The 16,967-nt window shown below is 35.6% G+C and overlaps 1 protein-coding gene across 3 annotated transcripts in view; it reads right to left on the minus strand.

The window, feature by feature from the left end:
* cno (adherens junction formation factor afadin) overlaps positions 1-16,967 on the minus strand; it is a 650,000-nt gene that overhangs the window by 4,500 nt on the left and 628,533 nt on the right. For all 3 annotated transcript variants that reach the window (XM_075376810.1, XM_075376809.1, XM_075376812.1), the window contains 4 exons: positions 15,134-15,429; positions 5,400-5,493; positions 4,215-4,482; positions 184-506 (listed from right to left, as the gene is read on the minus strand). In XM_075376810.1, coding sequence (XP_075232925.1) covers positions 184-506; positions 4,215-4,482; positions 5,400-5,493; positions 15,134-15,429 — 981 coding nt within the window. The remainder of the gene's footprint in view (positions 1-183; positions 507-4,214; positions 4,483-5,399; positions 5,494-15,133; positions 15,430-16,967) is intronic.

Here is a 16,967-nt window from a genome sequence, read left to right on the forward strand (position 1 = left end):
AATAATCGTGGATCCATATTCCTTATTGAAATCTGCTTAAAATGCAGCAACTCTAAGAATAAAAATTGAAGGTCTGGGAGACAGACCTTCATTGATATCAAAAATCAAGTTAGCCACAGGTTTAGAACCAAAAAAAAAGTTATATAACTAAACATAATTTTTAGAACAAAAATATTTACTTACATTAGGATCTTCTCTAATATTTTCTAATGGTGGTATAGTAGAAACAGGAGGAGATGGTGGAGTCGGTGTAGCATCTTGAAATGACACTCTTTTAGCAGTACCACCCCCGCTTGGTACTGTTGCACCAGAGGAATTAATATTTGAATTACTATTATTGTTATTAATATTATTACTGCTATTATTGTTATTAGGAGTAATTTGGCCACCACTAGATGATATGCTACTAGTACTGTTGCTAATACCATTATTAATATTATTAACACTATTATTATTACTATTATTTATATTTGTCTGACTTGTAGAAACAGGGCTTCTTAATGTACCTGAAATTAAAAAAGAATAAAAAAAATTAACAGAAATTTAATAATGTTGAATAAGACAATTATTTATGTAGCATAAAAATCACACAGTATCCCAATGTACAATGAACACATCCAGGATGAGACTACGGAAATTATCTATTTTGAACTCAGCAACACTAGTTTTTAACGAGAAAATTAGGTTAGGTTTTTTAATATTGTTAGAATATGTTTTGGATTGAATATATAGAATAATAGGTTGATATTTTTAACACTGTGTACTTGCAGCGATATAAAAGTGTAGTATAAATTCAGTAATCATTTCAACAAACTTTGGAGGCTGAGGTAGAGAATCAGTTACAACTCTAAACATTATTCTGTAGCAGAAAGTAGAACAATATGTGAAGCAATAAAAGAGTGAGCCTTTGAAAATTAAAACACTGAACATGTTAAAAAATATGTTGCACTAATTCAGTAAGAAGATATTCATCCATCTTAAATTTATCAATCAAAATCTTTGTTATATTCTTCATTTACAACCCTGCTTTTTACTACTACAAATTCAAACTGTTAAATAACTAATCAGTCAAAATAAATTAAATTATATTCATTTTTTCTTTATTTCTTAAAAATATCCAGACAGCCATTGTTTTTTTCAAATAATCCAGAAAAATCAATTGCTACTAGATATAACATTGATATCTGATGAGACACTGTCGAGCCTCAGAGCTTATAAACAGATTTTCTTTTTCAAACTCAAATCTAAGAAATTTTTACAAACGACTACTGTATCCAAACAGATACAGTTTGGTATCTGCTGGAGTAGGCAGCATTATCAGCATTTTTTTTAAGCAGAGTAAATCATTGACCAATGCTGCTGATGAATGATAAGTCAAGTTGAACAAGATTTTCTTTCAATGACAACTTGGACTATGACTGACAATATTTGGTTCCAACAGGATGGCACTATGCTCAACCGCAAGGCAAAGCATGGCAGTTCAAAATGAAATGCTTGATCTCTCAGTTTGGTGATATGAAATGACCTACAGATTCCCCGGTCTGATATACAGTGCCTTTTTTCTTGAAAAATATAAAAGAAAGAGAATACTTGCAGTGTATCATAAAGACTGGAAATCACAAGAGAAATGTGTGTGAAGTAAAGAACAAATTTGGGAGACTGAAATAATGTACAGAAAAAAAAATGGTCGCATGAATGAAGACATTGCTTTTAAAATAGAATATTCGATTTTTTGGATGTTTATTCAGTTTCATAATCAAAGAAAAAATCCTTTACAATAAGGTTAGTAAGGCTTTTGAGCTTTCAAAAAAAACAGTATTTAATCACTCAGTCTTTTTCTAAATTTCAGAATATTATACATTTAATTTTCCTGATAGTGTAGTATTAAATTGACAATTTTTCTATTAGTATCTACATTTCATGAAACAGGATCATAAATGTAGTGGTCTTAAATCAGTGTTACATGAGGACAGTTTACATTCATCAATCGCTTTTACATTCTTCAGAAAATTCACTCAGAAAACTTTCTCAATAGACTGAATTTTAGGTCAGAGTTGTTCAAAAGGCTACAACAAATAAACTAAACTCATTTATATCAAATTAGACTGATGTAACAACTTAAAGAGCCTGATCTTAACTAACAACTTCAGTACTGTAGGTGGTTCAAATGTCTCATTCGTGGTAATGTACGTGTTTCAGACAATGTTAATGATGCTGATGAACCATAGTCTCATCTTTCTGGATGAATTAACAGCCAAAACAATAGCATACGGAGTTCTGAGAATCCTCACATTTATCATGAAAGTTCATTGCGTTCTCAAAAAGTTGGTATTCGCTGCACAATTTGGTGATGAAGAGTTGTCAGTTATATTTTTCCATAGAAAAACTAACTGCAGGGCTTTATTCATAAATTATTACATATTTCATAGTACTGCAAAACTGCTAATTACAGCTCAGATGGTGCTACAAGCCTAACTGCAGCTATGGAGTTTACTGAATTTTTTGACGACCATGTTATTTCTTATGGACTATGGATTTCACACCCTCTTGGACTTCTCACCACCACATTCTAATTTATGGGGTCATCACCTGAAAGATACTGTTTTCAATAACAACCTGCATCTTTTGGATGAGCTGAAAGAAAATCAACATCTTTAACATCAAAGCAGCAACTCTTAGGAAAAACAAAATCACACTGAACATGAAGAAACAAGTTGACACCTACATCAATGCTCAAGACAAACATTTTGATCATTTACTGTGGCATGATGTCGAAAAAAATTAAAAATTCAGTCCACTTAGTATCCTGTATCATATAATTAAATTACTCTTGTCATTAAATAAAGATAGTTTGTTTTATTTAAGGACTGTGTGACTTTGTGAACACACTGTATTAATAAATAATATGTAATATTGTAATATAATACAATAAAACATAAACAGAACTACAGAAAAAAAAAACAATCCAACTTGATTATATACTGAACAAACTACTGCAAAAAGTTTCAATAAAAACTATCAGTAAATTTATTCAAAAATTGTACATACCACAGCTAATGAGAAATTACTTTTTAAAATTTTAACGTTATGTAAATAAAGAAAAGTTATTAAAGAAAATTAATGATTCTATTTACTGTACACATTTTAAGACAGCAATAATGTGAAGATTTCTGTTATTACCATCTTTTTAAAGGCACAGACCAATTAATCAATAATGAACCAACATGTAATTTTTTTTCTGTTTAGCCTCCAGGAATCACCATCAGGTATTACTTCAGAGTATGAATGAGGATGATACATATGAGTGTAAATGAAGTGCAGTCTTGTACAGTCTCAGGTTAACCATTTCTGAGAAGTATGGTTAATGAAACCCAACCACCAAAGAACACTGGTATCCACGATCTAGTATTCAAATCTGTATAAAAGTAACTGCTTTTACTAGGATTTGAACGTTGGAACTCTACGTGTTGAAGCAACATGTAATTATCCAAATGGAAATTACACCCAATATACTTTTCACTTTTTACCTTGTATGATCTACGGAACCAATTAACTTTAACTGTATTTAATCCTTATATCACATCCTTCAGTTCCTCAAAGTAGTACTGTTTCACATTTTGTGAAATTATTAGGTTGTAAGGATAGTTATTATTCTGTCTAGGAACCACTATTTTGTAAAATGTCAGAGGTTAACAAAGCTTCAGAGCATTTACTTTGAGAATAAGAAAATTATATTTGGTTAGATAAAAAGTGTGCTTAATATAAATCATCTGATTAAGTATAATAAAATTAAATAAAATAAAAAAATATTCTTTTATTAAAATAAATCACAATTTTAGATTTCATTCAATGATTTTAAAAATTAGTTTCATACATGGACATAGCCAACCGATGTTGCATGCAGTCTTTGCATATTATACAATAGACCTAACAAAATCAATTATTATACTCATTGTTTACTAATGTTATATAAAGAGAAGAGGTGACATATAGAAAATACAATAATTAACAAAATAGAAATAAAAAGTATTAAAAGTTCAAATGAAGTTTCAGTATATTTATTCAGGAAATCTCCATTAGACTTAGTGATGTTCATAAAATTAAAATCATGTAATTAAGAGAAAATTGATAAAAATCAATTTTTTTTAAATCACTGAACCAAATTGTAAAAACAATAATTCTTAAATAATTATAACTATTTTAAACATACATACCTAACTGTGATTGTGACATTATAGCATAAGATGAACCTCTTTCAGGAGGCTGAGGTGGTAAATTTTGTCCGAGTAAATTGTCCAATCTTTGTTGAGCAGGACTACCATAACCGTTCGGTGTATTGCCAGGTGATGGTATACTGGGTGATGGTGAATTTATAATAAGATTATCAAAACGTGTCGGCCGCTGATTTGAATTTGCATTCGCATTCGCTTGGTTCATTAGAACTTGCTGTTGCCTTGCATTATTTTGCCTAATTTCATCTTCCTAAAAAAAATCACATTCAAAGTAAATAAATGAAAGAAACATAATTACAAATTAATTTAACGTAAAATGTTCATGATCAGACTAAAAGGTTACTGAACCACCCAAAAAATTAGCAATACATGAAAGTAACATTTCTAAATGCATTGAAAATAAACATACAATATTATAGAACGTTTACACAAAAAACATTATCAACTGATGGTGTTTTGCTTTAATGCAGACTACTGAGATTTACTATTTCTCATTTTACTCTATTTCATTATTTCCTATAATTTTTTTTATAAATCATTTTTTTAACTGTTTTCTTTTATCTACTAAAACTGATCCTACAAATTATTTTAACCAAAGCTCATCTCCACATTATAATACAACTACAGTAGTTGCTTTTTTTTCTATCAACTATATCAAACATTATTATTTTCTTATCCTAACATCTTTATTTATTTATTAATAAATTTTTTCTAATAATCTCTAAACCCAGATCTCAAAGCTTCACTTTACCTTTTCTTCTTTCACAAAAATGTGGGTCTCATTGACATGATCCAAATATATACAAAAATTTATTTAAATTTGAATTCATTTCTCTATCGGATAACTTAGGATAACTACTGGGGTCGTTTCTGTTACATCAGTTTACATTTGTCTATGCTATATTTATCTTGTTTTTATTCCTTTTCTAATTAAAAAATGTATGAACAAAAATCTAGCAGAAGGGACACATGTTAAAATAAAACTACACTGAACCAATAAAAACCCAGATAAACCAGTGGAAAAGTAACTGAAAATGGTATTTAAACTTAGTTATCTAACCTAGAAAATCTTGCAAGAAAATAAAATTAACACAGATTTCAAACAAAAATTATGATAATTTGGGTATAAATGAAAAATGCAAAATAAATAATTAAACTTATACTAACTCTTCTTTTTAGCCTGCCTTCAGCTTCCATCTCAGCCTGCTTCATTTTGAGATCCTTAAGTCTTCTTAATCGTTCTTTCTCTTCAGCTCCAGGCCTATAAGCAGATGAAATATACAACATTAAAAACAATAACATAGAAACATTAAAACCCAACAAATATATACATATATATATTTAATATTAGTTATTTTTCTAAAATCACGTTACTAAATTGTATAATTATATTAAAATATATTTATTTATGATTCGCTAGTTTACTAAACTGTTTAGTAAAAATTTTGAAATTTATTACACATAAATTTTACTGTCCTTTTGCAAAACCTCTGTATTTTCCTTTGTTCTACTGTCATTACTGCCAACCATTAGATTGATTTTTATTAGGTTTTTAATTAAATCATCATCTTTGAATATCACAGTCTGAACACATAAACTTTCAGAAAAAGGATAGATAATTCTGAATTTCCAGAAAAGTAGGAGAAGTAGGAAAACTGTAAATGGAGTGATGAGATGAAAAAAAGATGAGGAAAAGGATGAAGAGTTTTTGGGAAATAAAGAAGACTGTGTAAACATGACCCTTAGAAATCAGATCAAAAGAAAAAAAAGCAATTTGTACTCCCTACCATGGCTTGAAAGAGACTAATTTTTCTTACTTATATAATTTTTTCAATATTATTTATCAGTTTTTCCAACAATATCAGAGTACCCCTTTCAAACAGAGTTTAATACATTAATACATATATTATTAATATGAGTAAGTCATATTATTGCTTCTCGGCCTCTGGCCCCATACTTCAAACTTGCATTGGCATTACCGGTTACGATTTCTGGCAAGAACATTTCCTTTGTTATTGCATCACATCCCCATTCTTAGGTTCGTAGGCCAATAATCTTTACGATCCTCTGGCAGGTTTGGGAAGCGATTTTGTCCTGACCTTGCCAGCGGTCTGCTCAAGGAGCTTTTACCTTTTGACTTTGGAGCAGGGCTATGTGAGAACAAGTGGCCTTGCTTGGACGTTCAACTTGTCTTGCATCTAGGTGATAGGATCTTTCAGACTGTTACTATAATGCCTGGTGGTACATTCAGTGTTTTTGTTCTCTTTGAGACACTATGGAGCAATCCGGGGGAGATTGCTTGGAGTACCTTGTTGGCGTAGCCAAGGACCTGGTTGCCAGTGACCTCTTCTTGCTGAGAAGGTCACTCGGAAGGTCTCCACTGAGACCATGGTCCTCTGAGAAGAAGGTCTCCACAAGGGCAGTACTGCGCCCACGTGCACTGGTGGATTGCACTAAAAATCTTGCTGACACCTTTGCCATGAGCTGTGCGAGAAGGCTGCAGTCAAAACTATGCAGGGAGTAGGCGACAAGCCAAGGCTGAAGGGCGACTCCCCACGCAGTTGAGGAAAGCAAAATCTGATGATGTGGAGATCGGCCCGGTGCGGAAGGTCCCCGAGGTAAAGCCTGCTGTGAGGCAGGTGAGCTCCTGATCTGACTGTATCGAGGAGATGTGGTCTAAATGGACCAAAGTCTCCTCAAAGAAAGAGTCGCGGATTGCACTGTAGTTTCAGGAAATGGTTGACACCTTTTTAAGTGAGTGTAGTTTGATAGTTGCGGGTCTGGCATTAAAATGCAAGGTGCTCCAAGGCACCAACCTTGGACTCAGTCATTTCGCGACTGTCAGGGAAGGTCGACCAGGTTGTGAATGTTGTTCGGGGTTTCAAACTCGTGACGGCTGAAGCTCCGGGTGAACTCCAGAAATCTATTAAGTGGGTGGAAGAGAAGACTAAGAAGCCTGCCTCTTTCACCTCAGTTGCTGCCGCGCATGCGCCTAAGTGGGTTGGTGCACTGCCGCCAGTTCAGGCGTCGGCGGCCAAAATTAAATGGGCCACTGTGAAGGTGGTCCCGCGTAAACCTAGTTCCGGGGCTTTGTTGGTAGCGGCAGAGCTAACCCTTAAAAAGGTTCTGGACCCGAGGAGAAAAAGGATTCAGTCTCTCGGGTTACGAAAACAAGGGAACATGGGTGATCTTGCAAGTTGTTAGTGAGCGGCAGGCGAAGCAGCTGCTAGAGGCCGACGTTCTGCAGAAGAACGAGCTGAAGGCTCAGTTGCTGGCCGAGCGAAGGCCGCAGATTTTGGTATATGGTATGCCAAGGGCGACAAGGGAAGAGGAGCCCGAAATCCTCAGGACCGTGCACGATCAAAATCCTATCTTGGATATGGCCGTCGAGAAGTTCCTTAGGGAAACCAAGGTGGTTCGGCAACAGGGGAGGACGGAAGCCCCAAAGAGTTACTGGGTTTTAGAGACCTCGCCTAAGTTCCAGCAGGTCTTGGTGGTCGGTGGACCTCATGTGGGGTTGTCGGCCGTATAGAAGTCGCCCGATTCTTCAAGTGTTAGGGTTTTGGTCATACCTCTTTCCGCTGCAGTCGGAAATGTGTGGTCACTTGTGCTCTTCCGGAGCACAGGGCAGCCAATTGCCCTGCCAAGTGCGCTGCCTATACCTTGGTGAAAGACTACGATGCTGAACACCGGGTCGCGGGTAGGCAGGGTAGGACGTATGAGATTGCTCGGGCGAGAGCTGCATAAAATACAATTTATGGCGATGCCTGAATTGGGGGGAAGCCTTTGGGGGATGGACTCCACCATGTCGAATGCTTGCGCCTGGGGCAGTTAAACTTGCATCATTCCCAGGCGGCCACAATGAAACTATCAGGCTATGTGAGGAGTACAATCTCGAGATCCTCTTGGTACAGGAGCCGTACGCGGTCGAGGGTAGATGATCGGTTTCCGGGTAGTGGATGTTATTCATTTCTCGTGGGGGACGGCCGCTCTCCGCGGTCGTGGTTGGCTCAGATTCGTTGAATGTATTCTGGATGCCCCATTGGTCTGATGAGCAATTCACCGTCGTGCGAATCACGAGGGGTACGCTCGATATCATACTAGTGTCGGGATACTTCCAGCCTGGAAGAAGTATCGATGACTTGCTGGCTAAGTTGGGCAGGAGTCTGGACGGTCTCCCGGGAAACAGAGTGTTGGTTGCTCTGGACGCTAAAGTTAAGTCTCCCGCCCGGGGTTCTCCACTCACTGACCCTAGAGGCGCTGGTCTCGAACTGTTCATTGAAGCCAGGAACCTCTACTTGATTAACGACGCAGAACTACCAACTTTCTCTTCCGAACTGCGGGAAAGTTACACCGACGTCACTTTGGTGATGGGCGACTTGCTGCGAAGTACAAGTAGTTGGACTGTCTGGCTCGAGGCTAGTGTGAGCGATCACAGTCTTATAACATATGAGATCGTTTACGGAGGCGGTCTAAGAACTCCAGATTCAGGAGTTAGCTACAACCTAAGGGCTCCGGAACCTCCGATACATTCGCCTAAATCAGGACAGGCTGCGGCGCGAGTGCGCAGCTGCCTTTCAGGGGTTGGAATGGCGCATGGAGGATGTGGAATTGATGGCTGAACAATTTGGCCGGGCCATCAAGACAAGCTGCGATAAGGTCGTACGGCGGCCGCGGCCAATGGACGGGCCCTTAGGTAGTGGCAAGTCCGTTGATTGGAGAGAGCCTGGAGCCATCATGACCTCTGCTTCTGTGAAACATCTGTTAAACGCAGGCAGAAACCCGGGAAAAAGTGGTGATTCTCTGACCTTAGCGTGCTGGGTGCAAGAGATAGATCCGCTAGGAGAAGATACCAGTGTCGCCTCCTAACGGGGATTATCATTGATGACATGCATGTTGAGCGTCTGCGACTCTACCGGCGAGTCCGTAATGAGTATCTTCATGCCATCAAGGAAGTCAGACTCAAGTTACGGCAAGACTTCATGTGCGAGTTGCAGCACAACCCGTGGCATCTCACAAAATCATGCTACCGGCCAAAGCCATTGCACGTGCTGTCCAGTGTTTGATGCGGGTTTGGTGTTCGAGACCACACTTTAATATCTGTGGCAACTTACCCGGCGTTCCCGCAATATTCTGTTTCCAGATGCTTTGGAGGGTGAAGAAGAGGTTGGCGTTTGGGTGGGGGCTATGACCTTCCCTGGTGTACGGGTTGTGGATCCCGTCTATACAGACCGAGTGGTTTCTCGAATGGCACTGAAAAAGACACTGGGGATTGACCAACTTGACCCGGATATATTCTACCATCTGCTACCTGTCATAAGGGAGTCACTTGGCAGGCTGTTCTCGGGGTGCCTAAGCTGGGGCTGCTTCTTGACTTCATCAACCTCTTGCCGGTAATCGGCAAGTTGCTTGAGAGGCCGGTTGTGGAATGGCTCTGGGAAAGCATTGAGGTGAACTGTTTTCTAAATCAAGGCCAGTATGACTTCACGAAAGGGGTTGGCACCGAGGATTGCATCTTAAATGCTCTTGCTAAGGTGGAAAGTGTTGACTGTAAATATGTTTTGGTAATTGTTATAGACATAGAGGCAGCATTTCCTTCCTTGTGTTGGAATTCTGTCCTCTATGAGTTGGAATGCCACAATGTTCTCCTAGCCCTGCAGGCCGTGGTACGTGATTATTTGTCTAACCGTACAGTTCTGTTTAAGAATGCAAACCTAGTTGTGGAAAAATCTGTTACCAGAGGAAGCCCACAGGGTTCTGTTCTCGGTCCCCTGCTGTATTAGCTGGTATTCGACGGATTTCTGGGATTGATATTTCCAAAAGGGATCAAGGCCCAGGCTTTTGTCGATGACTGTCTCCTGTTAGTTGATGGTAATTCACGACCACAGCTAGAAGATCAGATATAGGCAGCCTTGTCAACTGCAGAGGGCTAGATGGACATTTAAAAATTTCTGTGCCCAAGATGAAGTTTATACTTCTCAAGGTGCAGACAAATTATCGTACAGTTGTAAACCCCATAATTAATATAAAGGCTGAGTAATCAGCCGAGTTAGGGTTCGAAAGTACCTAGGTACTTTGTTTGATGAAAAGTTACTGTTTAGCAACCACATTAGGCAACTAGCGGTGGACACCGTCTCAGTGAATCACAAACTTAGGAGGATTACTCGGAAAGAATATGGGTTGTCGGGCTGTCAAATGTACACGGTTTACCAAAGTTTTTTTGAAAGCATGACCTCATAAACAGCACCCGTTTGGGCGCATAGGTTGGATATAGATAGAGCACTTCTTCAAAATTTAAGGAGTGCCTAGCACAGAGCCTTAATTGTATGCACTGGTGTTTTTAAAACAAACTCCTACGAGATTGTTTACCACCATGTTGGGAAAGGCTCTCCCAGTCGATGTAGTGGTGAAAGTTTGGGCAGCCATATGGAGATTGGGAAGAGGGTGGGAGGCCGAAGTATTTGAGATGCAGTTTCGAGACGGGCCAGTACTAGAGAGGTACAGTGATCACAAGGCACTGCATCTAAATTTCATTCAGTTGCCCATCTCCTGCCTGTAGAAGAGACTGCAGAGCCTCGCGATGGAAGACACCACAACTAAGGAAAGATCCTTGTATAAGTTTATACAGGTTCTGGGGGATGGCATGCCTCGAGCTCATTTTTAAGGGCAACGGGTGCCTGGGTGCTCACCAACCGTGTTAATGTAAACTGATATCTGTTTCGGTTCCGCCTGGCAGCTGATGAGCTAAGCGTCTGGGTGGAGGTCCAGTCAAATGAGTAGGGCTATCAAACCTGATGTTTGATAGCCCTACTCTTGGGGGGGCCAGAGACCGGGCCACCCTGGAACTTAGAGGTCAAGGGGAAAATTGGCCACTCAGAAACAGTGAGTAAATGTGGCAAAAGCCGCATTGTCGGACAGTGTGGGAGTTCCTTGATGCAGTTGCGTCGTTCAACCGACATCAGTTGTTTACCTAAGGTAAAAGGCTCCTACCGTGCTGCTGCGGGAAGCTAACCTAGAGATATATATGGCTGACCACCAGCCAATTAAGGATCCAAGCACTTTAATACGGTGGACAGGTACTTGCTGGAATTCAGTGACCTAGACGTGGCAACAAATTGCTGTCTCAATGAAATGAATTTTAATTTATGAATGTCACATAGGGTGCGCCTACCCATGTTAATAAATATATGACAAGTGAGCAATTGGGACACGTAAGCCTATGATGTATGGCACCATGCTTAGTCCGCTCACGCTGTTAGGTAAACTCTAGGAGCTATGTTAAGATACTAGTCGTTAAACTTTTCGAGGCTTAGTTGCCGTTTGTGGCACAGACATTTGGTCTTATACGCTTTAGGGTAACTGAATGGGGTGGTGGCGGGAGAAATGCCAAGCAAACCGATGTGTAAGTCATATCTAACTCCTTGTTATTATACAATGGAAGTGTGACATCACTGAATTTTATTTTATTATGAGAACATCATTGTATGACTGCAGTAAACATTAGCAGACCTCTTACTAGCTGACAAGGAGAGGTGCATATTTGAAGAGTTTATGAACTACTGCTGTGTACAGTCATGTTCCAGTGTTACTAGTAAAGCAATTACGACTTATGCCGTGAGATTAGATTGCTATTTTAAATATCATTGTCTGTGTGTATCGCATATCATGCGCACATATATAATCATGAAAATGTTACATAACATTATATTATTTACTAGGCTTTATTTTATATTAATGGATTAATTGAGGTCATTTTCATTTCAACGTTTAATAATAAAACATCAGTTTTTCTTCTGCTTAATTACAGCTATTTTTGTATAAATAATGAATTTTATCTTACAGGGCAATTGTTTTCTTTGTCAATGTCCTTTAAAACACAAGGATGATGAAAATATATCGTATTAAAAAAGTATATACAAGAAAATAAACTATAAATGTCTTACATCAAATGTTTTAGTTTAAGTAATGATAATATACTCCTCATAATAAATTATTTCGACAGATATGTTATTAGAAAAGAATTTCTTAACCCTTTGAGAACCAGACCTTTTTTGGAGATAATTAAAAAAATTGCATGCTTACATTATTGTTGGTAAAAAAACTGTAGTGTTTTACAGTGATTATTTGTAAGCTGGTGCTAAAAAAATTTATAAAATTCTTTATTACCAATATTTTTAGCAGTTTTTTTTAAATTTTAGGAAAGCCAATGCACTATCAACTAGGAATGTTTTTGTGGTCATACCTTATTAAAAAATATTTCTAAAGATTAAGAACCCCAAAGAAAATGTATTTTCATGTCACTTAAATCAAAATCAAAAAACCATTTTATTGTGGGAATCATAATTTTTAGAATTGTTGCCTTGTTTTGTGATAAACCTGAAAATTTCATGATTTTTGGCAAGAAATTGATAAATTTTTGTCAGATTTGTAAAATTAACGTTTTTTAGAACCGTCAGTACATACCACTATCAGACTGAACATACCTAAGTTCCCTATAATTTTCACTCGGTGTTTGAAATACACCGCTCATTTTGAGTATAATAGCAACTCGCTAATAAATATTGCCGGAAAAAAGAAAACAAAACAGTAAGATGAAATAAATATAAAATAACAATCCGTACATCACAAATAACAAAAAACAATGATAAACGCACAATGTTCTCAGCTAATCTACATAGTATGCAACATATCAACAAATAGTGTTGTAAAAAAAGTAAAGAAATAAAATAAAGCATTCCTTTGCACTCAGAACAAACTATGATTTCACGACCAACTCAACAATAACAAAGGAACAACACTCGCATATTATGTAAAATAAAAACATAAACAGTTGTTAAGATCAAAATAGTAATTATTTTTATTTATCATCCGAATATTAATTGTGATATCATGTGCGACTTTAAACAATAACAAATGTAATCTCTATCAAGTGGACTGTCATGTCTGCCATGAGAACCAAACACGTGATCAGTACAAACGTCATTTTGATACTGACAAAATTTCGCCAAATCATATTTTTCACATAAAATGAGACTGATGAAAAATCAACAGCTGGTCTTTTTTAGTATAAAACTGAACCTGATGAAAAATTGTTAAGCGGTCTTCAAAGGGTTAAATATTTTGAATTCTATATGGGAATACTTACTATAAGAAAATTACACAATTTTTGTCACAAGGAGCTAAATTTTACCACTAGCAAGGAAACACTAAGGAAAATTATAAAACCTATGGGTTTTCAATTCAGGAAGTATAAAAATAATAGACTGATTTTGTGGGAATGAGATGATGTAAACACAAAACGTGCATTTTTTTCTTACATATTTGAGAAAAAATGCAACTTGTGAACAAAAGAGACCGGGTTGTAAACGTAGATGAAACTTGGCTGCACACACATTATACGGTAAAAAAGTGTTGGCATAGTGATGATGAATCAGGTGTTTTTGTTGTTAGTAATGCCGGTGACCACTTAATTGTGGCACATGCAGATGGAGATATGGGATTTATAGATGGTACTTTTATAATGTACAATTTCAAGAGTAAAACAGAAGCTTATCATAAAGAAATGAACAATGAAAATTTTTTGAGGTATATTGAAAAGCAAATTATCCCAGGGCTACTAACAGATTATATGTTAGTCATAGATATCACATCATACCATAATAAACAAAAAAAACAACCTCCGTCATCCAATTTATTGAAAAAAGATATTCAAGAATGGCTCCAAAAAAATAAAATTAACTACAACCCAGATCTAACAAAAAAAGAGCTTTTAGAAATTTTCAAACTACACCACCCAGAACCACAATAAGAACTGGATGAAATACTAAATAACAAAGGAATTATAGTGCTTACATTGACACCTTACCATCCAGATTTTAACCCAATTAAATCTAGTTAAAAAAAATTTGAGACCATAATGTCCCACATGTCATTAACAGAACTGAGAGCCATTATATGAAATTTTGTCAATTACTGTAGAAGACTGGAAAAGATCAGTGTTGAAAGTTCAGGATAGTGGATTCTTACTGGAAAATAGATGCGTTAATGGAAGATACCATTGAAAGCATAATTATTAATATACGGATGGACGATGATGAGACATTAGGTAGTGAAGATGAATTGGAAATTAATTCCAGTGGAAGTGAAATGAGTCATGTTCAGAAATCAAAGGTTGGTGGCCTATCACAGAAGATAGTTCTACAGAAACTGCAGATGAAACTGGTTAAGGACTGTATTAAGGTAATATTGATCGTTTAATTATTTAGTTAATTAATATAAAAATATTATTTTATTTTTTATTTCAAAGCTATACCCAACTTGTTGCAATTCTATGACATATATGTCTTAATTATTATATTCAGCTTTGAACATAATGTTGTAAACTATGATACTATTTTAGTGAAAACATTTACTTAATTAAATTATTATAATTAATTGCAGGTTAAATTTATTTCATTTATGAATGCAGTAATGTAAATTAATATTTTTAATCGTGTTATTACCATATTCAGAAATAACTTAGTTCCAAAAGGTACAGTAACCTGTACCTTTTGGAACAAAAGGTAACAGACAACATTTCTTATTTAGAATGGATTGAGAAGCATGTCACTTTGTTCAGCAGGACTTACGCCCACACTGTACGTTGTTAAACCTCCATCTGTCTATAGCCAAACAAAACGACAGTCCTGCTGTCCTCCACGAATATGAACTTCGCCTTGTCCACTTGTACTAGTCATATCTTAGCTATATAATATTATACCTACTATAAAAATATTATGTTAATATAAAAATTGGTAGACACTGCATGATTTGGTTTTTATTGATAATATTGCAAACATTCAAAAAAATATTCATAGCAAATGGTAGTACGACTCGTGTATTTTAATAAGAAATAAATTTACCCAGATGGTGTGGTAGTCATTGCAGCATTAGGAGGTACAGTTGTTCTACCCACAATACCATTTACTTGTGGAGTACGAGGTGGCGCATTACCTCCAACATTCCCTCTTCCTACTCCACCACCTGATATTCTTTTATCATCTGGTGATTGAGTTAGCTGTTGTTGTTGTTGGAGCTGCTGCTGCTGCTGTTGTTGTTGTTGTTGTTGTTGTTGTTGTTGTTGCTGTTGTTGTTGTTGCTGCTGCTGCTGCTGTGTCTGAGCTACTCTTAACAAGCCTTGTACTCTCTCAGTAGTTTCCTAAATAAATGCAGTAGGAATAAATAAATACAAAAAAATCATCTACCTAAAATTTCTAATAAAAATACAAATTAAAAATAATACCACTAAAGAATTATAAATTTCTTATTTTGGTATTTTGGTTACGTATTTTTTACTGCAAAAAAAAGCATTAATGGAAAAAAAGTAATTTATAAGAACCATGTTATTTATATTATTAAAACTGAACGTAGGTTTAAATTTAGAAAAAGTAAAATTATTATTAACCATTTTATTTTTAATTATTTTCATTTAAAAGCATAAATAATTTATTTTTTAAATAAAATTATTTTATTCATCTAATAAAATTAGATGAATGATACCTTACTTAATATCCACTTAAATCGAAATGAACAAAGTAAATGACAGCTGAGCTGATAAGAAATAGCTGAAAAATTTAAACTTTGCAACATATTTCACGTAATAAATAAATACTGTGGTCTCCAGATATTATTTTTATAGCAGCAATTAATTAAAAGGCAGTTTTTCTACAGTTTAAAAAAATGAGGAGAAAAAATTACACATTGATGTTCATGCAATAAATATGAATTAAGTTAATAAACATGAAAACAAGTATTACAAGCTTCCTCTCACTTACTCTAAGAATACCTTGCTACATTCAAACTTCTTAGTCCAATAGAAGTTGCTGATTTTCAAATGATAAATTAATGTTACCTCTAAAGAAGGATGTCATATGAATATACCAGCATTGTTTTCCTTTTTCAAATATAGGTTTTTTATTTCTTTGCTGACCATATTTTGAAGCTTGTTTTCCATATAGTGTAAATATTTCTTTGTCCTACTTAGCTAATTATTTCAAAAAATTAAAATATTTTAATTTGTTTATTTTTCTTTTAGCCTGCTTTTTGTATTTTGCAATTTTGTATCAAAAAACAAGATTTTTCAGAAATAAACCCAGAATTTGCAATTTTCTACAAATTTTCTCAACTTTAAATTATATCTGTACATTTCATCACGTATACTGGTTTATATTAACATTTAGAAATTACAATTTGTGTCATTTTGACAAGTCTCTGCAATTCGTATATATAAGTTTTATCTTATATCATTATGGTCATAGTTTGTGTGATGTGTTCTTATTCAAATAAATCTTCTTTTAAAATGTTCATATCAAATGCAATTGCTTCTTGTAGATTCTGAATTGATTCTTCTTTTTTTTTTATGTAGCTAAGACAACTTTTCTTAATTCACATTTAGTTATTGTAGAGGTGTGGTAGAAGTACAACATCCATGTTTGAACTTGCCAAGGAAGTTTACTTGAAAGAGAATGCAGTACAGTACTTTCAGCAATGCAGAATTCTGTTTTGGAAAAAGAAGTTTTCTAATGACCATTAAATGGTCATATTGTTAGGAGCACAATCTGATTGTTGAACATGCAATAGAACAAAATGCCGAATGGAAATCGGTCTACTAAGGGATACATAAATGGAAAATTGTAGGTTATTGTTACGGATAAGATTACATTATTTATTTACCGCTGGTATAAGGAATACACCATG

The sequence above is a fragment of the Lycorma delicatula genome, chromosome 10 (assembly GCF_047948215.1).
Source record: "Lycorma delicatula isolate Av1 chromosome 10, ASM4794821v1, whole genome shotgun sequence".
Lineage (NCBI taxonomy): Eukaryota > Metazoa > Arthropoda > Insecta > Hemiptera > Fulgoridae > Lycorma > Lycorma delicatula.